At 37.7% G+C, this 27812-nt stretch overlaps 1 protein-coding gene across 1 annotated transcript in view; it reads right to left on the reverse strand.

Annotated features, from left to right (window-relative positions):
- Positions 1-27812, reverse strand: part of LOC117323959 — a 98476-nt gene that overhangs the window by 25506 nt on the left and 45158 nt on the right. Inside the window, 1 exon segment of the mRNA XM_033879520.1 lies at positions 8181-9427. Within this exon segment, the coding sequence (XP_033735411.1) occupies positions 8181-9104 (924 nt within the window). The 5' untranslated portion in view covers positions 9105-9427.

A 27812-nucleotide genomic window follows, 5' to 3' on the forward strand; every position in this document is an offset into this window, starting at 1 on the left:
AAAATCACCATTTTATTAGTAATTTGAAATATTAAGGGAAGTAGATGAATGGTATATAAGCTCTTCACCATAGCTTGCACCAACTCCAAGCATTTTCCATTTTCTGTTGTGAGGGTCTCAATTACCCATGTCTTAGACTCCTTAAAGACTTTCAAAGGAGGTCAATTCTCGATGACTTTCCCACAAGGAATTAAGTAACTTTTGTACAAGGTTCGTACCCAGTGACGTTCCCAAAATGTTCATTCCTACCCAGTGACTTTCCCAAGAGGTTCATTCCTACCCAGTGACTTTTCCAAGAGGGTCATTCCTACCCAACGACTTTCCCAAGAGGTTCATTCCTACCCAATGACTCTCCAAAAATGATTTCTACCCAATGGCTTTCCAAAGAGGTTCCTACCAAGTGACTTTCCCAATTAAGACCTTCATTCCAACCCAATGACTTTCCCAGGAGGTTCATTCCAACCCAATGACTTTCCCAGGAGGGTCATTCCTACCCAATGACTTTTCCAAGAGGTTCATTCCAACCCAATGACTTTCCCAGGAGGTTCATTCCAACCCAATGACTTTCCCAGGAGGGTCATTCCTACCCAATGACTTTTCCAAGAGGTTCATTCCAACCCAATGACTTTCCCAGGAGGTTCATTCCAACCCAATGACTTTCCCAGGAGGGTCATTCCTACCCAACGACTTTCCCAAGAGGTTCATTCCTACCCAATGACTTTCCCAGGAGGTTCATTCCTACCCAATGACTTTCCCAAGAGGTTCATTCCAACCCAATGACTTTCCCAGGAGGTTCATTCCAACCCAACGACTTTCCCAAGAGGTTCATTCCTACCCAACGACTTTCCCAAGAGGTTCATTCCTACCCAATGACTTTCCCAGGAGGTTCATTCCTACCCAATGACTTTCCCAAGAGGTTCATTCTTACCCAATGACTTTCCCAAGAGGTTCATTCCTACCCAATGACTTTCCCAGGAGGTTCATTCCTACCCAATAACTTTCCCAAGAGGTTCATCCCTACCCAATGACTTTCCCAGGAGGTTCCTACCCAATGACTTTCCCAAGAGGTTCATTCCTACCCAATGACTTTCCCAAGAGGTTCATTCCTACCCAATGACTTTCCCAGGAGGTTCATTCCTACCCAATGACTTTCCCAGAGGTTCATTCCTACCCAATGACTTTCCCAAGAGGTTCATTCCTACCCAATGACTTTCCCAGGAGGTTCATTCCTACCCAATGACTTTCCCAAGAGGTTCATTCCTACCCAATGACTTTCCCAGGAGGTTCCTACCCAATGACTTTCCCAAGAGGTTCATTCCTACCCAATGACTCTCCCAAGAGGTTCATTCCTACCCAATGACATTCCCAAGAGGTTCATTCCTACCCAATGACTTTCCCAGGAGGTTCATTCCTACCCAATGACTTTCCCAAGAGGTTCATTCCTACCCAATGACTTTCCCAGGAGGTTCCTACCCAATGACTTTCCCAAGAGGTTCATTCCTACCCAATGACTCTCCCAAGAGGTTCATTCCTACCCAATGACATTCCCAAGAGGTTCATTCCTACCCAATGACTTTCCCAGAGGTTCATTCCTACCCAATGACTTTCTCAGGAGGTTCATTCCTACCCAATGACTTTCTCAGGAGGTTCATTCCTACCCAATGACTTTCCCAAGAGGTTCATTCCTACCCAATGACTTTCCCAGGAGGTTCATTCCTACCCAATGACTTTCCCAGAGGTTCATTCCTACCCAATGACTTTCTCAGGAGGTTCATTCCTACCCAATGACTTTCCCAGAGGTTCATTCCTACCCAATGACTTTCCCAGAGGTTCATTCCTACCCAATGACTTTCCCAAGAGGTTCATTCCTACCCAATGACTTTCCCAGGAGGTTCATTCCTACCCAATGACTTTCCCAGGAGGTTCATTCCTACCCAATGACTTTCTCAGGAGGTTCCTACCCAATGACTTTCCCAGGAGGTTCATTCCTACCCAATGACTTTCTCAGGAGGTTCCTACCCAATGACTTTCCCAGGAGGTTCATTCCTACCCAATGACTTTCTCAGGAGGTTCATTCCTACCCAATGACTTTCCCAGGAGGTTCATTCCTACCCAATGACTTTCTCAGGAGGTTCCTACCCAATGACTTTCTCAGGAGGTTCATTCCTACCCAATGACTTTCCCAGAGGTTCATTCCTACCCAATGACTTTCCCAGGAGGTTCCTACCCAATGACTTTCCCAAGAGGTTCATTCCTACCTGGTGACTTTCCCAAGAGGTTCATTCCTACCCAATAATTTCCCCAGGAGGTTCATTCCTACCCAATGACTTTCCCAGGAGGTTCCTACCCAATGACTTTCCCAGGAGGTTCCTACCCAATGACTTTCTCAGGAGGTTCATTCCTACCCAATGACTTTCCCAGAGGTTCATTCCTACCCAATGACTTTCCCAGGAGGTTCCTACCCAATGACTTTCCCAAAATGTTCATTCCTACCCAGTGACTTTCCCAAGAGGTTCATTCCTACCCAGTGACTTTTCCAAGAGGGTCATTCCTACCCAACGACTTTCCCAAGAGGTTCATTCCTACCCAATGACTCTCCAAAAATGATTTCTACCCAATGGCTTTCCAAAGAGGTTCCTACCAAGTGACTTTCCCAATTAAGACCTTCATTCCAACCCAATGACTTTCCCAGGAGGTTCATTCCAACCCAATGACTTTCCCAGGAGGGTCATTCCTACCCAATGACTTTTCCAAGAGGTTCATTCCAACCCAATGACTTTCCCAGGAGGTTCATTCCAACCCAATGACTTTCCCAGGAGGGTCATTCCTACCCAATGACTTTTCCAAGAGGTTCATTCCAACCCAATGACTTTCCCAGGAGGTTCATTCCAACCCAATGACTTTCCCAGGAGGGTCATTCCTACCCAATGACTTTTCCAAGAGGTTCATTCCTACCCAATGACTTTCCCAGAGGTTCATTCCTACCCAACGACTTTCCCAGGAGGTTCATTCCTACCCAATGACTTTTCCAAGAGGTTCATTCCTACCCAACAACTTTCCCAGGAGGTTCATTCCTACCCAATGACTCTCCAAAAATGATTTCTACCCAATGGCTTTCCAAAGAGGTTCCTACCAAGTGACTTTCCCAATTAAGACCTTCATTCCAACCCAATGAGTTTCCCAGGAGGTTCATTCCTACCCAATGATTTTCCCAGGAGGGTCATTCCTACCCAACGACTTTCCCAAGAGGTTCATTCCTACCCAACGACTTTCCCAAGAGGTTCATTCCTACCCAATGACTTTCCCAGGAGGTTCATTCCTACCCAATGACTTTCCCAAGAGGTTCATTCTTACCCAATGACTTTCCCAAGAGGTTCATTCCTACCCAATGACTTTCCCAGGAGGTTCATTCCTACCCAATAACTTTCCCAAGAGGTTCATCCCTACCCAATGACTTTCCCAGGAGGTTCCTACCCAATGACTTTCCCAAGAGGTTCATTCCTACCCAATGACTTTCCCAAGAGGTTCATTCCTACCCAATGACTTTCCCAGGAGGTTCATTCCTACCCAATGACTTTCCCAGAGGTTCATTCCTACCCAATGACTTTCCCAAGAGGTTCATTCCTACCCAATGACTTTCCCAGGAGGTTCATTCCTACCCAATGACTTTCCCAAGAGGTTCATTCCTACCCAATGACTTTCCCAGGAGGTTCCTACCCAATGACTTTCCCAAGAGGTTCATTCCTACCCAATGACTCTCCCAAGAGGTTCATTCCTACCCAATGACATTCCCAAGAGGTTCATTCCTACCCAATGACTTTCCCAGGAGGTTCATTCCTACCCAATGACTTTCCCAAGAGGTTCATTCCTACCCAATGACTTTCCCAGGAGGTTCCTACCCAATGACTTTCCCAAGAGGTTCATTCCTACCCAATGACTCTCCCAAGAGGTTCATTCCTACCCAATGACATTCCCAAGAGGTTCATTCCTACCCAATGACTTTCCCAGAGGTTCATTCCTACCCAATGACTTTCTCAGGAGGTTCATTCCTACCCAATGACTTTCCCAAGAGGTTCATTCCTACCCAATGACTTTCCCAGGAGGTTCATTCCTACCCAATGACTTTCCCAGAGGTTCATTCCTACCCAATGACTTTCTCAGGAGGTTCATTCCTACCCAATGACTTTCCCAGGAGGTTCATTCCTACCCAATGACTTTCTCAGGAGGTTCCTACCCAATGACTTTCCCAGGAGGTTCATTCCTACCCAATGACTTTCTCAGGAGGTTCCTACCCAATGACTTTCCCAGGAGGTTCATTCCTACCCAATGACTTTCTCAGGAGGTTCATTCCTACCCAATGACTTTCCCAGGAGGTTCATTCCTACCCAATGACTTTCTCAGGAGGTTCCTACCCAATGACTTTCTCAGGAGGTTCCTACCCAATGACTTTCTCAGAAGGTTCATTCCTACCCAATGACTTTCCCAGAGGTTCATTCCTACCCAATGACTTTCCCAGGAGGTTCCTACCCAATGACTTTCCCAAGAGGTTCATTCCTACCTGGTGACTTTCCCAAGAGGTTCATTCCTACCCAATAATTTCCCCAGGAGGTTCATTCCTACCCAATGACTTTCCCAGGAGGTTCCTACCCAATGACTTTCCCAGGAGGTTCATTCCTACCCAATGACTTTCCCAAGAGGTTCATTCCTACCCAATGATTTTCCCAGGAGGTTCATTCCTACCCAACGACTTTCCCAAGAGGTTCCAACCCAATGACTTTCCCAAGAGGTTCATTCCTACCCAATGACTTTCCCAGAGGTTCATTCCTACCCAATGACTTTCCCAAGAGGTTCATTCCTACCCAATGACTTTCCCAAGAGGTTCATTCCTACCCAATAACTTTCCCAGGAGGTTCCTACCCAGTGACTTTCCCAAGAGGTTCATTCCTACCCAATGACTTTCCCAAGAGGTTCATTCCTACCCAATGACTTTCCCAAGAGGTTCATTCCAACCCAATGACTTTCCCAAGAGGTTCATTCCTACCCAATGACTTTCCCAAGAGGTTCATTCCTACCCAATGACTTTCCCAAGAGGTTCATTCCTACCCAATGACTTTCCCAGGAGGTTCATTCCTACCCAATGACTTTCCCAGGAGGTTCATTCCTACCCAATGACTTTCCCAAGAGGTTCATTCCTACCCAATGACTTTCCCAGGAGGTTCCTACCCAATGACTTTCCCAAGAGGTTCATTCCTACCCGGTGACTTTCCCAAGAGGTTCATTCCTACCCAATAATTTCCCCAGGAGGTTCATTCCTACCCAATGACTTTCCCAGAGGTTCATTCCTACCCAATGACTTTCCCAGAGGTTCATTCCTACCCAATGACTCTCCCAGGAGGTTCATTCCTACCCAATGACTCTCCCAGGAGGTTCATTCCTACCCAATGACTTTCCCAAGAGGTTCATTCCTACCCGGTGACTTTCCCAGGAGGTTCCAACCCATTGACTTTCCCAGGAGGTTCATTCCTACCCAATGACTTTCCCAGGAGGTTCATTCCTACCCAATGACTTTCCCAGGAGGTTCCAACCCATTGACTTTCCCAAGAGGTTCCAACCCATTGACTTTCCCAAGAGGTTCCAACCCAATGACTTTCCCAGGAGCGTCATTCCTACCCCATGACTTTCCCAGGAGGTTTTTACCCAATGACTTTCCCAAGAAGTCCATTCCTACCCAATGACTTTCCCAAGAGGTTCCAACCCATGGACTTTCCCACAAGGTTCCCTCCCAGTTACTTTCCACTTCACTTAAGGCCACATTTGAGTGGCATTGCCCATTAGAGTGGCATTGCCCATTAGAGTGGCATTGCCCATTAGAGTGGCATTGCCCATCAGGTAGGATGAACAAATTATATCTGTTGCCCCTATTGCATGATCATAAGAGGCAACAAAATTTAGGATGTTATCTTTTCTCTTCTTTCTAGCAATGTTTCCCTTGACACTGCCTAACTTTTGACCTTAAGTTGAGGTTCGCCCCTGTGAGGAAGGCTTTGGGTTCTGTCTCCTGGCCGAGACATAACAGAGTTTATAAAAATGGTAGTTACTACTCCTGCTTAGCATTCAGAATTTTTGTTAGTAGGAAGACTGGTTCGCCCATTGCCAGTATAATCTGACTGAGTTGGGTGTCCTGCTGGGTGACTTCAGCAGTACACTTCAGTGAGATAGCACTACAAAGTTGGCATGGACAGTTCCTTGTTATCAAAAGAAGACAAACTTGAACAGACTGCCAAAACAAACACATATTCACATACTAGGGGGGGTGGGGGGGGGGGGGGGGGTCCTTAAATGACCTTAAACAATACCAAACCAAACCATCAAATTCTTGGTAAAGCTTTGAACAAAATTTGGAAAGGTTGAAATTAAATCTTTACAACTGTTTATTCAAAGTTTTCAAATATAAGTGTAAAAAACTGACTGTTGATAATGATTACCTACAGTTAGTCACTGTACACAGCTTAAATATAGTGTCCCTTTTTATTTACCAGGTATATTGCATCAAACACATAAATTATAATTTCCCTGTTGACTGTTATATATAAGTGGTAGTTTTATTGTACAGACAGGTAGGTGTGTAAGTAAGGCAATACATAAGGTCCTACTCCATAGACCAACATAACTGTACCTGTCAATTACATCTAAAACCAACAAAAAACTAATTATGTTTTTAATGAAGACTTGGAGGACTGAATGGATATTAATTCTGTTATTAAATCTTGATTTCACACCTTCTCATTCTAACTTTATTTCTAGTCGAGAGTCTAAAGGAACAAATTCCAGAATGGTGACCTATTACATGTGGTAAAGGGAGGTGTGGTGGGGTTAGATTCAAAGGGGCGTATTGCAGTGCTTAAGGTGTAAATGTAGTAGTATTCTAGGCTTATATTTGAGGGGGTAGTATTCCAGGATTATATTTGAGGGGGTAGTATTCCAGGATTATATTTGAGGGGGTAGTATTCCAGGATTATATTTGAGGGGGTAGTATTCCAGGATTATATTTGAAAGGGTCCTAATTCCAGGCTTATATTTGAGGTGGTAGAATTCCAAGGGTATATTAGAGGGGTTACACTGTAGTATTTCAGGCATATATTTGAGGGGTATTATTTTAGGGCTATATTTGAGGGGTATTATTCAAGGGCTATATTTGAGGGGTATTATTCAAGGGCTATATTTGAGGGGTATTATTCAAGGGCTATATTTGAGGGGTATTATTCAAGGGCTATATATGAGGGGTATTATTTTAGGGCTATATTTGAGGGGTTTTATCTAAGGGCTATATTTAAGGGGTATTATTTTAGGGTTATATTTGAGGGAGTAGTAATCTAGGGTTATATTGCGGGGGTAGTATTCCAGTGTTATTTTGAGGGGGCGATATTCTAAGATTAAACATGAGGGGGTAGTATGTTTGGGTGATATTTTAAGGGGTGGTATTGTAGTGTGGTGTGGTATTGTAGTGTTATATTGAGGGGGTGGTATTGTAGTGTTATATTGAGGGGGTGGTATTCTTGTGTTATATTGAGGGGGTGGTATTGTAGTGTTATATTGAGGGGGTGGTATTCTAGTGTTATATTGAGAGGGTGGTATTCTTGTGTTATATTGAGAGGGTGGTATTCTAGTGTTATATTGAGGGGGTGGTATTCTAGTGTTATATTGAGGGGGTGGTATTCTAGCGTTATATTGAGGGGGTGGTATTCTAGTGTTATATTGAGAGGGTGGTATTCTTGTGTTATATTGAGGGGGTTGTATTCCAGGGTTATATTGAGAGGGTGGTATTGTAGTGTTATATTGAGGGGGTGGTATTCTAGTGTTATATTGAGAGGGTGGTAATCTAGTGTTATATTTGAGAAGGTGGTAATCTAGTGTTATATTGAGGGGGTTGTAATCTAGTGTTATATTGAGGGGGTGGTATTCTAGTGTTATATTGAGGGTGTGGTATTCTAGTGTTATATTGAGAGGGTGGTATTCTTGGGTTATATTTGAGAGGGTACACTGTAGTATTCAAGGGTTGTAATCGAGGAGTGGTATTCCAGGGTTACATTTTTTAGAGTTTGATATGACAGTGTTATTCTATAGGGATATGTGTAGAGGGAGTGCTATGCCAGAGTTTCCAGGGGAGACTTTATACATACCTCGATCTTGATGAGGTCTAGACGCTTGAGCTTGCGGTGCGTCTCCTCCACAGCAGTTGATGACTTACAGCAACAAGAAGTCCACATGGCACACTGAACAACAGATACGACCCAGTGGAGGATGGTCACTACACCTAGTGTTAAGTACAAGGTCCAGGTGGCAGACTGGTCATCCTCGCCGCCAGAGTACACCACACTAGTCACAATGACCAACACTACCAGCCACAAACCATCCTCGAAAAGAAGGAACTTGAGCAGCGTCTTGCCATGTTGTAAGAGCTGGGTCTGCCACACGTTGGGTGAAGCTGAATGGATTCGGTTGTTAAAACCCTTCCAGTTCTTTACCGCACTTATCACAAACGTTACTGTCGCAAGAGTTAAAGTGATCCATATTATGAAGAATATGAGGATGCCAAATTTATCACCATTCTCCCCAGGTTTGCTGATCTTAAAGCAGGTGACAGTGTTTGAGACTTTTGTGGTGAAGAATTCAATAGGGATGACCGGCAGGATGGACAGGAGGATGGAGATGACTTTCTGAGGAATAACCACTACCAGGAACACATTACGATGGAACGAGGAGATCTGTGATGACTTGCCCGGGTTATATATCCCCAACAGTATGATACCAGCGGTCAGGTAGCCACAAACACTATCAAATATCCCAAACTGTACAAAAAAGCCAGCTGCTGAACAAAATTCACTTGAATTGTTTTGTTGGAAGACATAAAATAAAAGTAAGCCAACTCCCACAAATAGATGTGCTATGTCGATGGTGAGGATGGCGTACTTCCAGAGTTTGGGGAGGGCGAACTCGCGTGACACTTTATAAAGAAGTGTTATGAGGTTGGCAGTGAAGCCCACTAGTGCCAGTGTTAACAGGACAAGCTCCAATACCTGACTGGTGTAAGGCCTATCTGCCATGCTCGCCCCACTCAAATTATATATAATCAATGCAAACAGACAAGTATACAAAGCTCAGGTAAATTTAGGTAGGCCCATAGCACATAGGTAACACGTTCCATTAATTTTCCTTAAGATTAGAAGCCACTCCAACGTATAGGTTCCTTTTGTAATTCACATTACTTGGCATTAAAAATATTGACAGTGGCCGATTCCTGGCCTTTAATATGTATACCTATAAGTTTCCAGCTTGGTTGTGTCGGATCATCTTTACTCAATGATCGTACCTCTCCCATATCAAATGACGGCAGATATCTATGGCTTGTGTAGCAATCCATTACAATCTGAAATAAAAACATGTAACATTATCCATCACTAGAAATATACACCAACAGGTCAACGATACGGCCAAGTAAATATTTTACAATAGCAATAAAGTACTTTAAAGAAGTATAATTATATGTACATGGTAAAGTTTTACTCAAATATCAAATCTAAATAAACCAAATTAGCAATCATTACCTGAACATTGGAATATGGTAATGACTTCAAAAGAATTACCAGTTTTCTCGCCTCACAGACTTATACACACATCAGGCTTCCAATAATTATCATAAGTAAATTAATAAAAATATATAGAATAATTGACCTGTTCATGTACATGATAACAGGAACAGGCATTAAACATATTAATCCAATACAACAATACAGACAATTTTACCACCCAACCTTGTCATTATTTTATTATCAATCCTGTACACTCCAGTGAACTTTGTTGCCCTTTTACTGGTAACTGGACCGAGAACATTAATTTTCCTGCTGTTAATACATGAACAATACTAGTAGTTCAGGTTTCGTTTTTTGATGATTCAAATGTTTGCGGTTTTAATTACCAAACATTTGCAACAAATTAAAAGAATATATATATAATATATATTATTTAATATTGCTGAAGTTATGGAATAGACCATAATTTTAAGTTCTTTGTATCAACCAAACCAACCTGAAAAAAAGTGTTATAATGACATAATAGTTAGTGAACAAATGTCCATTCTCTGTTGAACAACCAATATATGTCACTGGTACTCCGTAGAACAACTCAATATATAGGTCACTGTTACTCTGGAGAACAACTCAATATATAGGTCACTGTTACTCTGTATAACAACCCAATATATAGGTCACTGTTACTCTAGAGAACTACTCAATGCATGAAGGTCATTGTTATCCTGGAGAGCTCAATATATAGGTCACTGTTACTCTGGAGAACAACTCACTATATAGGTCACTGCTACTCTGTAGAACAACCCAATAAATAGGTCACTGTTTCTCTGTAGAACTACCCAATATATAGGTCACTGTTACTCTGGAGAACAACTTACTATGTAGGTCACTGTTACTCTGGAGAACAACTCAATACATAGGTCACTGTTACTCCGGAAAACTCAATACAGGTAGGTCACTGTTACTCTGTAGAACTACCCAATATATAGGTCACTGTTACTCTGGAGAACAACTTACTATGTAGGTCACTGTTATTCTGGAGAACAACTCAATACATAGGTCACTGTTACTCCGGAAAACTCAATACAAGTAGGTCACTGTTACTCTGTAGAACATTTCAATATATAGGTCACTGTTACTCTAAATAATTTAACAAATAGGTCATTGTTGCTGTTAAAGCTATGCCAGATAGATAAAAGGCCACTGTTACTTAAGATATAATGATGTCATCATTAATGTGTAGAACTAACAAATACATCACTGTTACTTTGTAGTACAAATTTATAAAAAAAAAAACGCTGTTCTGAAAAAAAAAGTGGCACCTTAACAAGGTATAAGAGATAAGACATGCCTGTTTTATAGTATATATTTCTACCTAGAATCAATCTGTTTCAGCTGATTAAAGTAATTACTGGATATCCTCAATATAAAGGAGAGTTAATGTGGAGAAATATGATACATATGATTGACAGGAGGAATAAAGTGGTCAGTTCACGTCCCCACAGAGGACAAAGAAGTGTATACAGCCGTGTCCCACACCAGGTACCAGAACACAATCAGGAATTAGCCTTACTCCATTAGTAGACGATGTACATGTATTCTCCTTTATGTTTTTTCTATAATATCCATTCTATACAAAACAAAATTCAATTAATAATTGAACAATGTATTGATTGTGGTGTGTGTTGTTATTAATTATACATTATGGTATAGCCTTTGGCTTCCGCTTTCATATTTATAAGGGATAAAATAATATCATATGTTTAATGTCAACATCATTGTACACCTCCACCCGCTATCTCCCGAGTGTGGACCGCTGGAGTGTGGACCGCTCATTATCGCAGTAACCGCTCACTCTTATTCTTCTCCACTGGTACTGTGCCAAGTCATATGTAAGTAATTAAATGTTTAAATCCTGGTACCATTCTGCACACTCCAAATAGTTTCCTGCTGTTGATATCAGCCATACCTGTAGTCTGAAATAGAACCACCATCCATGACCAAGCAACTGAACCTAACACCTTAACACAGGTTCCACCCCACCCCAATACTAACTCGACCTGGTACTGACCCCATGTTGAGGATGGAATGGTTCTTACTCACGGTTACAACAGTACTAACCCATAATGGCCTGTATCAGACATTCTCTAACGGTCTTGGCCGTGGGATAGGGTAATGGCGTTAAGCTGACTAGACTTGGGTGTATATTCTGTGTGGGCCGACAAGGCACGGGTACATAGGTATAGAACTTTGTTGGTATTCAGTATTATTACACTTTGTCACACAACCCTATCTGTGTGATGAAAACACTAAAGAGATTAAGGCCTTGTATGTCAACATTGATATAGGATCTACAAAATCTAACAAGTGTGTGTTACCCGAGGCACCACTGTTTCATTTTCTATAGAAAAACTCTGAAGGCCATTAGATACGTGTCTAGTTGTTGCCAATCGGCACACTACGGTTGTCTCGTTAACACCAAATATTTCACCTCACCTTTACTACCTAACAATTTAAATTTGATATCAAAAATTATATGGCATATTAAAAAAAAACATCTTAATACAATCCTGACTCATGAAGGGACATTTAATCAATATTCAATACAGATACCTAATCTGTTGGCTACTGGTTTCAATGCTGACATACTGTATTTGTATCAATGTAAAAACATTTCAATTAAGAAACCCCCATACTCGTTAATTATAACATGATACAATGTAGATTTAATACATAATTCTAAGCTAGTATCAAGATTACTTTGCCATTTGACATCATTATAAGAATGTAGGATTATTCACTTCCTTTTTATACGATATTATTAGAAAATTGAGCAGAATTATTGAATTTTGATTTCCTGATAAACATAAAATAACTTTATCCAACTTCCTCCCTGATAACCGAGATATGGATTCATAGCTGTGACAGCTACACTTTGTATGCTGAGTTTTATTGCCAGTAAGCAGTAAGGGTCATTTTGAGGCAGTCTCAACCTTGTATATCCAGTATCCAGAGTTACTGGAGGAAAGAAACGTGCCAGAGGACACAACTACAACAGCATGTATAATTGTACATTGTAAAACACCTCCTGGCCTGCCCAAGACTCTCTTTACTGGCGTCAATACATTCAGAGACTGACATATTTTTCTATATCATCTTGGGGTTACTTACTAATGATGTCATAATCTATTGTTCCTTGGTAACTAACTGATGATGTCATAATCTATTGTTCCCTGGTAACTTACTGACGATGTCCTTATCTATTGTTCCTTGGTAACTAACTGATGATTTCATAATCTATTGTTCCTTGGTAACTTACTGATGATGTCATAATCTATTGTTCCATGGTAATTTACTGATGATGTAATAATCTATTGTTCCTTAGTAACTTACTGATGATGTCCTAATCATCACACTCACATGACTCTAACAGGAAAACACTCACATGACTCTAACAGGAAAACACTCACATGATTATAACAGGAAAACACTCACATTATTATAACAGGAAAACACTCACATGATTATAACAGGAAAACACTCACATGATTATAACAGGAAAACACTCACATGACTCTAACAGGAAAACACTCACATGACTCTAACAGGAAAACACTCACATTATTATAACAGGAAAACACTCACATGATTATAACAGGAAAACACTCACATGATTATAACAGGAAAACACTCACATGACTCTAACAGGAAAACACTCACATGATTATAACAGGAAAACACTCACATGACTCTAACAGGAAAACACTCACATGACTCTAACAGGAAAACACTCACATTATTATAACAGGAAAACACTCACATGATTATAACAGGAAAACACTCACATGATTATAACAGGAAAACACTCACATGACTCTAACAGGAAAACACTCACATTATTATAACAGGAAAACACTCACATGATTATAACAGGAAAACACTCACATGATTATAACAGGAAAACACTCACATGATTATAACAGGAAAATACTCACATTATTATAACAGGAAAACACTCACATGACTCTAACAGGAAAACACTCACATGATTATAACAGGAAAACACTCACATGACTCTAACAGGAAAACACTCACATGACTCTAACAGGAAAATACTCACATGACTCTAACAGGAAAACACTCACATGATTATAACAGGAAAACACTCACATTATTATAACAGGAAAACACTCACATGATTATAACAGGAAAACACTCACATGATTATAACAGGAAAACACTCACATTATTATAACAGGAAAATACTCACATGCTTATAACAGGAAAACACTCACATTATTATAACAGGAAAACACTCACATGATTATAACAGGAAAACACTCACATGATTATAACAGGAAAATACTCACATGACTCGAACAGGAAAATACTCACATGACTCTAACAGGAAAACACTCACATGATTATAACAGGAAAACACTCACATTATTATAACAGGAAAAACTACTGATTATACAGGAAACCCACATTATTAAAATACTCAATACTCAACAGGGAAACTACAATTCTAACAGAAAACACTCACATGATTCTAACAGGAAAACACTCACATGACTCTAACAGGAAAACACTCACATGATTATAACAGGAAAACACTCACATGATTATAACAGGAAAACACTTACATGATTATAACAGGAAAACACTCACATTATTATAACAGGAAAATACTCACATGACTCGAACAGGAAAACACTCACATGATTATAACAGGAAAACACTCACATGATTATAACAGGAAAACACTCACATGATTCTAACAGGAAACACTCACATGACTCTAACAGGAAAACACTCACATGATTATAACAGGAAAACACTCACATGATTATAACAGGAAAACACTCACATGATTATAACAGGAAAACACTCACATGATTATAACAGGAAAACACTCACATGATTATAACAGGAAAATACTCACATGACTCGAACAGGAAAACACTCACATGATTCTAACAGGAAAACTACTCACATGATTATAACAGGAAAACACTCACATTGACTTCTAAACCAGGAAAACAACTCACATGACTCTAACAGGAAAAAATACCTAAACATGACTTAGAACAGGCAAAAACACTTCACATGACTATAACAGGAAAACACTTACATATGACCTCTATAGCAGGAAAACACTTACATGATTATAACAGGAAAATACCTACATGACTTAGAACAGGAAAACACTCACATGATTATAAAACAGGAAAACACTCAATGACTCTAACAAGAAAACACTCACATGAATCTAACAGGAAAACACTCACATAATTATAACAGGAAAACACTCACATGATTATAACAGGAAAACACTCACATAATTATAACAGGAAACACTCACATTATTCTAACAGGAAAACACTCACATGACTCTAACAGGAAAACACTCACATTATTATAACAGGAAAACACTCACATAATTATAACAGGAAAACACTCACATGACTCTAACAGGAAAACACTCACATGATTATAACAGGAAAACACTCACATAATTATAACAGGAAAATACTCACATGACTCTAACAGGAAAACACTCACATGATTATAACAGGAAAACACTCACATGATTATAACAGGAAAACACTCACATTATTATAACAGGAAAACACTCACATGACTATAACAGGAAAACACTCACATGACTCTAACAGGAAAACACTCACATGACTCTAACAGGAAAACACTCACATTATTATAACAGGAAAACACTCACATTATTATAACAGGAAAATACTCACATGACTCTAACAGGAAAACACTCACATTATTATAACAGGAAAACACTCACATGACTCTAACAGGAAAACACTCACATGACTCTAACAGGAAAACACTCACATGACTCTAACAGGAAAACACTCACATGATTCTAACAGGAAAACACTCACATTATTATAACAGGAAAACACTCACATTATTATAACAGGAAAACACTCACATGATTATAACAGGAAAACACTCACATAATTATAACAGGAAAACACTCACATTATTATAACAGGAAAACACTCACATTATTATAACAGGAAAACATTCACATGACTCTAACAGGAAAACACTCACATAATTATAACAGGAAAACACTCACATGACTCTAACAGGAAAACACTCACATGACTCTAACAGGAAAACACTCACATGACTCTAACAGGAAAACACTCACATGACTCTAACAGGAAAACACTCACATGACTCTAATAGGAAAACACTCACATTATTATAACAGAAAAACACTCACATTATTATAACAGGAAAACACTCACATGACTCTAACAGGAAAACATTCACATGACTCTAACAGGAAAACACTCACATTATTATAACAGGAAAACACTCACATTATTATAACAGGAAAACACTCACATGATTATAACAGGAAAACACTCACATTATTATAACAGGAAAATACTCACATGACTCTAACAGGAAAACACTCACATAATTATAACAGGAAAACACTCACATGATTATAACAGGAAAACACTCACATGATTATAACAGGAAAATACTCACATGACTCGAACAGGAAAATACTCACATGACTCTAACAGGAAAATACTCACATGACTCTAACAGGAAAACACTCACATTATTATAACAGGAAAACACTCACATGATTATAACAGGAAAACACTCACATGATTATAACAGGAAAACACTCACATGACTCTAACAGGAAAACACTCACATGATTATAACAGGAAAACACTCACATGACTCTAACAGGAAAACACTCACATGACTCTAACAGGAAAATACTCACATGACTCTAACAGGAAAATACTCACATGACTCTAACAGGAAAACACTCACATTATTATAACAGGATAACACTCACATGATTGTAACAGGAAAACACTCACATGACTCTAATAGGAAAACACTCACATGACTCTAACAGGAAAATACCAACATGACTCTAACAGGAAAACACTCACATGATTATAACAGGAAAATAATCACATTATTATAACAGGAAAATACTCACATGACTCTAACAGGAAAACACTCACATTATTATAACAGGAAAACACTCACATGACACTAACAGGAAAACACTCACATTATTATAACAGAAAAACACTCACATGATTATAACAGGAAAACACTCACAAAATTATAACAGGAAAACACTCACATGACTCTAACAGGAAAACACTCACATTATTATAACAGGAAAACACTCACATGGGACTATAACAGGCAAAACCCTTCACCATGACTCTAACAGGAAAATACTCACATGACTCTAACAGGAAAATACTCACATGACTCTAACAGGAAAACACTCACATTATTATAACAGGATAACACTCACATTGATTGTAACCAGGGAAAACACCAATATGTATAACAGGATTAAACACTCACTGACCTCTAACAGGGAAACAAAATCACATGACTCTAACAGGAAAACACTCACATGACTCTAACAGGAAAACACTCACATGATTCTAACAGGAAAAATAATCCATTATTCTAACAGGAAAACACTCACATGACACTAACAGGAAAACACTCACATAATTATAACAGGAAAAACACTCCACATAAATTATAACAGGAAAACACTCACATGACTCTAACAGGAAAACACTCACATAATTATAACAGGAAAACACTCACATGACTCTAACAGGAAAATACTCACATGACTCTAACAGGAAAATACTCACATGACTCTTACAGGAAAATACTCACATGACTCTAACAGGAAAACACTCACATAATTATAACAGGAAAACACTCACATTATTATAACAGGAAAACACTCACATGATTATAACAGGAAAACACTCACATGATTATAACAGGAAAACACTCACATTATTATAACAGGAAAACACTCACATGACTCTAACAGGAAAACACTCACATGATTATAACAGGAAAACACTCACATGACTCTAACAGGAAAACACTCACATGATTATAACAGGAAAACACTCACATGATTATAACAGGAAAACACTCACATTATTATAACAGGAAAATACTCACATGACTCTAACAGGAAAACACTCACATTATTATAACAGGATAACACTCACATGACTCTAACAGGAAAACAATCACATGACTCTAACAGGAAAACACTCACATGACTCTAACAGGAAAACACTCACATGATTCTAACAGGAAAATACTCACATTATTATAACAGGAAAACACTCACATGACACTAACAGGAAAACACTCACATAATTATAACAGGAAAACACTCACATGACTCTAACAGGAAAACACTCACATTATTATAACAGGAAAACACTCACATGACTCTAACAGGAAAACACTCACATAATTATAACAGGAAAACACTCACATTATTATAACAGGAAAACACTCACATGACTCTAACAGGAAAACACTCACATGACTCTAACAGGAAAATACTCACATGACTCTAACAGGAAAACACTCACATAATTATAACAGGAAAACACTCACATAATTATAACAGGAAAACACTCACATGACTCTAACAGGAAAACACTCACATAATTATAACAGGAAAACACTCACATGACTCTAACAGGAAAACACTCACATGACTCTAACAGGAAAATACTCACATGACTCTAACAGGAAAATACTCACATGACTCTAACAGGAAAACACTCACATTATTATAACAGGATAACACTCACATGATTGTAACAGGAAAACACTCACATTATTATAACAGGATAACACTCACATGACTCTAACAGGAAAACAATCACATGACTCTAACAGGAAAACACTCACATGACTCTAACAGGAAAACACTCACATGATTCTAACAGGAAAATACTCACATTATTATAACAGGAAAACACTCACATGACACTAACAGGAAAACACTCACATAATTATAACAGGAAAACACTCACATGACACTAACAGGAAAACACTCACATAATTATAACAGGAAAACACTCACATGACTCTAACAGGAAAACACTCACATTATTATAACAGGAAAACACTCACATTATTATAACAGGAAAACACTCACATTATTATAACAGGAAAACACTCACATGACTCTAACAGGAAAACACTCACATAATTATAACAGGAAAACACTCACATGACTCTAACAGGAAAATACTCACATGACTCTAACAGGAAAATACTCACATGACTCTTACAGGAAAATACTCACATGACTCTAACAGGAAAACACTCACATAATTATAACAGGAAAACACTCACATTATTATAACAGGAAAACACTCACATGATTATAACAGGAAAACACTCACATGATTATAACAGGAAAACACTCACATGATTATAACAGGAAAACACTCACATTATTATAACAGGAAAACATTCACATGATTATAACAGGAAAACACTCACATGATTATAACAGGAAAACACTCACATGATTATAACAGGAAAACACTCACATGATTATAACAGGAAAACACTCACATGATTATAACAGGAAAACACTCACATTATTATAACAGGAAAACACTCACATTATTATAACAGGAAAACATTCACATTATTATAACAGGAAAACACTCACATGATTATAACAGGAAAGCACTCACATGACTCTAACAGGAAAACACTCACATGATTATAACAGGAAAACACTCACATTATTATAACAGGAAAACACTCACATAATTATAACAGGAAAATACTCACATTATTATAACAGGAAAACACTCACATTATTATAACAGGAAAACATTCACATGACTCTAACAGGAAAACACTCACATGATTATAACAGGAAAACACTCACATGACTCTAACAGGAAAACACTCACATGATTATAACAGGAAAACACTCACATTATTATAACAGGAAAATACTCACATGACTCTAACAGGAAAACACTCACATTATTATAACAGGATAACACTCACATGACACTAACAGGAAAACACTCACATTATTATAACAGAAAAACACTCACATGATTATAACAGGAAAACACTCACAAAATTATAACAGGAAAACACTCACATGACTCTAACAGGAAAACACTCACATTATTATAACAGGAAAACACTCACATGACTCTAACAGGAAAACACTCACATGACTCTAACAGGAAAATACTCACATGACTCTAACAGGAAAATACTCACATGACTCTAACAGGAAAACACTCACATTATTATAACAGGATAACACTCACATGATTGTAACAGGAAAACACTCACATTATTATAACAGGATAACACTCACATGACTCTAACAGGAAAACAATCACATGACTCTAACAGGAAAACACTCACATGACTCTAACAGGAAAACACTCACATGATTCTAACAGGAAAATACTCACATTATTATAACAGGAAAACACTCACATGACACTAACAGGAAAACACTCACATAATTATAACAGGAAAACACTCACATAATTATAACAGGAAAACACTCACATGACTCTAACAGGAAAACACTCACATAATTATAACAGGAAAACACTCACATGACTCTAACAGGAAAATACTCACATGACTCTAACAGGAAAATACTCACATGACTCTTACAGGAAAATACTCACATGACTCTAACAGGAAAACACTCACATAATTATAACAGGAAAACACTCACATTATTATAACAGGAAAACATTCACATGATTATAACAGGAAAACACTCACATGATTATAACAGGAAAACACTCACATTATTATAACAGGAAAACACTCACATGACTCTAACAGGAAAACACTCACATGATTATAACAGGAAAACACTCACATGACTCTAACAGGAAAACACTCACATGATTATAACAGGAAAACACTCACATGATTATAACAGGAAAACACTCACATTATTATAACAGGAAAATACTCACATGACTCTAACAGGAAAACACTCACATTATTATAACAGGATAACACTCACATGACTCTAACAGGAAAACAATCACATGACTCTAACAGGAAAACACTCACATGACTCTAACAGGAAAACACTCACATGATTCTAACAGGAAAATACTCACATTATTATAACAGGAAAACACTCACATGACACTAACAGGAAAACACTCACATAATTATAACAGGAAAACACTCACATGACACTAACAGGAAAACACTCACATTATTATAACAGGAAAACACTCACATGACTCTAACAGGAAAACACTCACATAATTATAACAGGAAAACACTCACATTATTATAACAGGAAAACACTCACATGACTCTAACAGGAAAACACTCACATGACTCTAACAGGAAAATACTCACATGACTCTAACAGGAAAACACTCACATAATTATAACAGGAAAACACTCACATAATTATAACAGGAAAACACTCACATGACTCTAACAGGAAAACACTCACATAATTATAACAGGAAAACACTCACATGACTCTAACAGGAAAACACTCACATGACTCTAACAGGAAAATACTCACATGACTCTAACAGGAAAATACTCACATGACTCTAACAGGAAAACACTCACATTATTATAACAGGATAACACTCACATGATTGTAACAGGAAAACACTCACATTATTGTAACAGGATAACACTCACATGACTCTAACAGGAAAACAATCACATGACTCTAACAGGAAAACACTCACATGACTCTAACAGGAAAACACTCACATGATTCTAACAGGAAAATACTCACATTATTATAACAGGAAAACACTCACATGACACTAACAGGAAAACACTCACATAATTATAACAGGAAAACACTCACATGACACTAACAGGAAAACACTCACATAATTATAACAGGAAAACACTCACATGACTCTAACAGGAAAACACTCACATTATTATAACAGGAAAACACTCACATTATTATAACAGGAAAACACTCACATTATTATAACAGGAAAACACTCACATGACTCTAACAGGAAAACACTCACATAATTATAACAGGAAAACACTCACATGACTCTAACAGGAAAATACTCACATGACTCTAACAGGAAAATACTCACATGACTCTTACAGGAAAATACTCACATGACTCTAACAGGAAAACACTCACATAATTATAACAGGAAAACACTCACATTATTATAACAGGAAAACACTCACATGATTATAACAGGAAAACACTCACATGATTATAACAGGAAAACACTCACATGATTATAACAGGAAAACACTCACATTATTATAACAGGAAAACACTCACATGATTATAACAGGAAAACACTCACATGATTATAACAGGAAAACACTCACATGATTATAACAGGAAAACACTCACATGATTATAACAGGAAAACACTCACATGATTATAACAGGAAAACACTCACATTATTATAACAGGAAAACACTCACATTATTATAACAGGAAAACATTCACATTATTATAACAGGAAAACACTCACATGATTATAACAGGAAAACACTCACATGACTCTAACAGGAAAACACTCACATGATTATAACAGGAAAACACTCACATTATTATAACAGGAAAACACTCACATAATTATAACAGGAAAATACTCACATTATTATAACAGGAAAACACTCACATTATTATAACAGGAAAACATTCACATGACTCTAACAGGAAAACACTCACATGATTATAACAGGAAAACACTCACATGACTCTAACAGGAAAACACTCACATGATTATAACAGGAAAACACTCACATTATTATAACAGGAAAATACTCACATGACTCTAACAGGAAAACACTCACATTATTATAACAGGATAACACTCACATGACTCTAACAGGAAAACACTCACATAATTATAACAGGAAAACACTCACATGATTATAACAGGAAAACAATCACATGACTCTAACAGGAAAACACTCACATGACTCTAACAGGAAAACACTCACATGATTCTAACAGGAAAATACTCACATTATTATAAAAGGAAAACACTCACATGACACTAACAGGAAAACACTCACATAATTATAACAGGAAAACACTCACATGACTCTAACAGGAAAACCCTCACATAATTATAACAGGAAAACACTCACATAATTATAACAGGAAAACACTCACATGACTCTAACAGGAAAACCCTCACATAATTATAACAGGAAAACACTCACATAATTATAACAGGAAAACACTCACATAATTATAACAGGAAAACACTCACATAATTATAACAGGAAAACACTCACATGACTCTAACAGGAAAACACTCACATAATTATAACAGGAAAACACTCACATGACTCTAACAGGAAAATACTCACATGACTCTAACAGGAAAATACTCACATGACTCTTACAGGAAAATACTCACATGACTCTAACAGGAAAACACTCACATAATTATAACAGGAAAACACTCACATTATTATAACAGGAAAACATTCACATGATTATAACAGGAAAACACTCACATGATTATAACAGGAAAACACTCACATGACTCTAACAGGAAAATACTCACATGATTATAACAGGAAAATACTCACATTATTATAACAGGAAAATACTCACATGATTATAACAGGAAAACACTCACATGACTCTAACAGGAAAACACTCACATAATTATAACAGGAAAACACTCACATTATTATAACAGGAAAACATTCACATGATTATAACAGGAAAACACTCACATGATTATAACAGGAAAACACTCACATGACTCTAACAGGAAAATACTCACATGATTATAACAGGAAAACACTCACATGATTATAACAGGAAAACACTCACATAATTATAACAGGAAAACACTCACATTATTATAACAGGAAAACATTCACATGATTATAACAGGAAAACACTCACATGATTATAACAGGAAAACACTCACATGATTATAACAGGAAAACACTCACATGATTATAACAGGAAAACACTCACATAATTATAACAGGAAAACACTCACATTATTATAACAGGAAAACACTCACATTATTATAACAGGAAAACATTCACATGACTCTAATAGGAAAACACTCACATGATTATAACAGGAAAATACTCACATGACTCTAACAGGAAAACAATCACATGACTCTAACAGGAAAACACTCACATGATTATAACAGGAAAACACTCACATTATTATAACAGGAAAACACTCACATGATTATAACAGGAAAACACTCACATGATTATAACAGGAAAACACTCACATTATTATAACAGGAAAACACTCACATTATTATAACAGGAAAACACTCACATTATTATAACAGGAAAACACTCACATGACTCTAACAGGAAAACACTCACATGATTATAACAGGAAAACACTCACATTATTATAACAGGAAAATACTCACATGACTCTAACAGGAAAACACTCACATAATTATAACAGGAAAACACTCACATGATTCTAACAGGAAAACACTCACATGATTCTAACAGGAAAATACTCACATGCTTATAACAGGAAAATTCTCACATTATTATAACAGAAAAATACTCAGATTACTATAATACGAATATACTCAGACTTTACGGTAAAACAACATACACTTTCTTGGGGCAAATACTGTAGATTTGACCATTTCACATTGATATTCCTTCATGACACTGATATTGTGGACTTGATTGTAACACAACAGATACCTTCATGGTGTAAGGTTGTGGACTTTATGGTAATCTAACAACACAAATTTATTGTATCTCCTGAAAACATATCAGTACACCAGACAAAACCTGATATATTTTTACCTGTTAAGTGTTTTCCACACAAACGGTGACAACACTGTTACACAATACCATATATAAATAAGCATGTCTAATTTTCAGATATATATGAAAGTAATTTTTTTTGTAATGTAACTTGCCTACCCATGCGTTAATTACCCAATTAATATTACAGTAAAGTGAGACTAGTTATCATTTGAATGTGGAGAGGTTGTAATATAATTGTTAATGTGTACTGTGTCATGGATAAGTGACTGTTATTGAGCAGACCAATCAATGGTTTTAGGTTCCTGGAGTATACATTTCCAGTTATATAGGATACTGGCAGTGTAACTAACGATTCACATTTCAAAAATGATATGTGACAACCTTTGATAGGCAAACAGGTGTGAAACTAGCATCTGATTAGTTCCCACTAAATATACATGAATCAAAATGGTAGATGAATAACTGAACCACAACAAAGCCAAACAACACATGTCTCATAGGAAAAGAATATTTTAATTCTAAATTATGGAAAAGAATGGTAGAGATATCCTTATTGATTAAACACCCTAATGATGACATACCTAACAAGCTCACGGCGGTCAAACTATACATAGACAACTTCAAGGAGATCTCCAGTTTGGAAAGTCCTCATTTTTGGTTTTTCACTTAAATTCAATCATTTTTATGTTTTAAACCTTTAATCGAAGACCAAAATTTTTCACTGGAGATTGTAAAATTTACTGAAATACCCTGGAGGCTCATGTTCAAAACTTTTCAAAAATCAATATTGGTGACTTTGATCTTTGGCGTAAATTCTTTAGCTGAAGTACCATGTACTGTATGAAGTTCTTGTTCCTTTGGCTTCAGGGAAATAGGATATGAAAAAATCACCAAACAAATGGCCCATGGGGCTTGCATCACTCACCTGGATATTTCAGTGATTATGGTTAAACACTCTATATTCTAGTTATGATTGACAATACTACAGCCTAATCCTAAAGCCAAGTCTAACAATACTATGGCCTGATCCTAAAGCCAAGTCTGACAATACTACTGTCTGATCCCAAAGCCAAGTCTGACGATACTACAGCCTAATCCTAAAGCCAAGTCTAACAATACTATGGCCTGATCCTAAAGCCAAGTCTAACAATACTATGGCCTGATCCTAAAGCCAAGTCTGACAATACTACAGCCTGATCCTAAAGCCAAGTCTGACAATACTACAGTCTGATCCCAAAGCCAAGTCTGACAATACTACTGTCGGATCCTAAAACCAGGTCTGACAATAATACGGTCTGATCCTAAAGCCAAGTCTGACAATACTATGGCCTGATCCTAAAGCCAATTCGATAATACTATGGTCTTATCCTAAAGCCAATTCTGACAATACTACTGCCTGATCCTAAAGCCAAGTCTGACAATACTACAGCCTGATCCTAAAGCCAAGTCTGACAATACTATGGTCTTATCCTAAAGCCAATTCTGACAATACTATGGCCTGATCCTAAAGCCAAGTCTGACAATACTACAGCTTGATCCTAAAGCCAATTCTGACAATACTATGGCCTGATCCTAAACCCAATTCTGACAATACTACGGCCTGATCCTAAAGCCAATTCTGACAATACTATGGCCTGATCCTAAACCCAATTCTGACAATACTACGGCCTGATCCTAAAGCCAAGTCTGACAATACTATGGCCTATCCTAAAGCCAGGTCTGACAATACTACAGCCTGATCCTAAAGCCAAGTCTGACAATACTACAGCCTTATCCTAAAGCCAAGTCTGACAATACTATTGCCTGATCCTAAAGCGAAGTCTGACAATACTACTGTCTCATCCCAAAGCCAGGACTGACAATAATACTACAGCCTGATCCTAAAGCCAAGTCTGACAATACTATGGCCTGATCCTAAAGCCAAGTCTGACAAGACTATGGCCTGATCCTAAAGCCAAGTTTAACAATGCTATGGCCTGATCCTAAAGCCAAATCTGACAATACTACAGCCTGATCCTAAAGCCAAGTCTGACAATACTATGGCCTATCCTAAAGCCAAGTCTGACAATACTACAGCCTGATCCTAAAGCCAGGTCTGACAATACTACAGCCTGATCCTAAAGCCAAGTCTGACAATAATACTGTCTGATCCTAAAGCCAATTCTGACAATACTATGGCCTGATCCTAAAGCCAATTCTGACAATACTATGGCCTGATCCTTAAGCAAAATCTGACAATACTATGGCCTGATCCTAAAGCCAAAGTCCGTCAATACTATGGTCTTATCCTAAAGCCAAGTCTACACCGCAAGACCTTCTTCTGATTTGGACAATTGGGCCACCAGTTTAGGACCGAGACACTTTGGCCGCCAATTTAGAATCAAGACTCATCTAGGTCATCAGTCCAGGACTGAGGCAAAACTAGGCCATTAGGCAAGTACTGTAACACAACTAGGCCACCAGTTTAGGACTGAGACACAATTAGGTCATCTGTTTAGGACCAAGGCACAACTACGCCACCAATTTAGGGCCAAGGCACAACATGGCCACCAGACTAGGACTGGACCACAACTAAGCTACCAGTTTGGGACTGAGACACAAGGTCACCAGTTAAGGAATGAGACAAAACTAGGCCATCAGTTTGGGATTTAGACACAACTAGGTCATCAGTCTGGGACTGAGAAACAACTAGGTCACCAACTTAGGAATGAGACAAAACCAGGCCACCAGTTTAGGTAGCAGTGTACAGTAAAAATGCCAAATTCTGAAAAATATGGCACATGCTTTAGATATGTAAACATTGCCAGTTAACCTTACATATAACCTCTAATAAAGTATATATATTTGAAATCTGTACAACATTTGCAATTTTAATAGAGCTCTGAAGGATAAGTAAACTGATATTTTCTGTGATTTTTAGAGCTGTGAATACCATGGTAACAGCTTAAAAAATTCTCAAAAATTGCAAAATATTATGATATTTGACCCAAAATGGCACAATTCTCTACACAATTTTTTTTCTGAAACCTATTTAAAATTAAATATCTCTATCCCAAAGACAGAATTAATCTTGTTTGGACATATGTTGTAAATTAAGTTTTTCCGCTATCTTACCTTTTCTGTGGGCTTCCATTTTGCGCTGTAGGCGAAACTAAATTTCCTGTGTAAACACACGTTCGGAAAATCCGGATATTTAAAATCCGGAACCAATTTATTGATTTTTGTTTTAATAAATGTGAAGCCTGTATGTACTACTTCATACTGGATATACCAATTATAGTGTACATTTATTTTTTCATTTTTTATACATATCATAATACAGGAGTTATTTGCTTAACAAAAAAATTGCCCATGGCCAGGCTGTCTTACTGTGGTGTGCTACCTTATACATCACTTTTGTTAATTCTAATTTTACTAAAAACCCCATGAATGTCTAGAATATGTTCCGACGAACAAAATGACATATCGGGTTACTGTGTATCTTTAATAGTCACGGAGTATTGCTGATTTCCCTGAGAGGTGTATTTTGACAACTTTTTCTCCCAATCCAGTAATAAGGGGAGGTAATTTTAAAGATGAAAACTCC

This window comes from Pecten maximus, chromosome 3 (assembly GCF_902652985.1).
Source record: "Pecten maximus chromosome 3, xPecMax1.1, whole genome shotgun sequence".
In the NCBI taxonomy this organism is placed as follows: domain Eukaryota; kingdom Metazoa; phylum Mollusca; class Bivalvia; order Pectinida; family Pectinidae; genus Pecten; species Pecten maximus.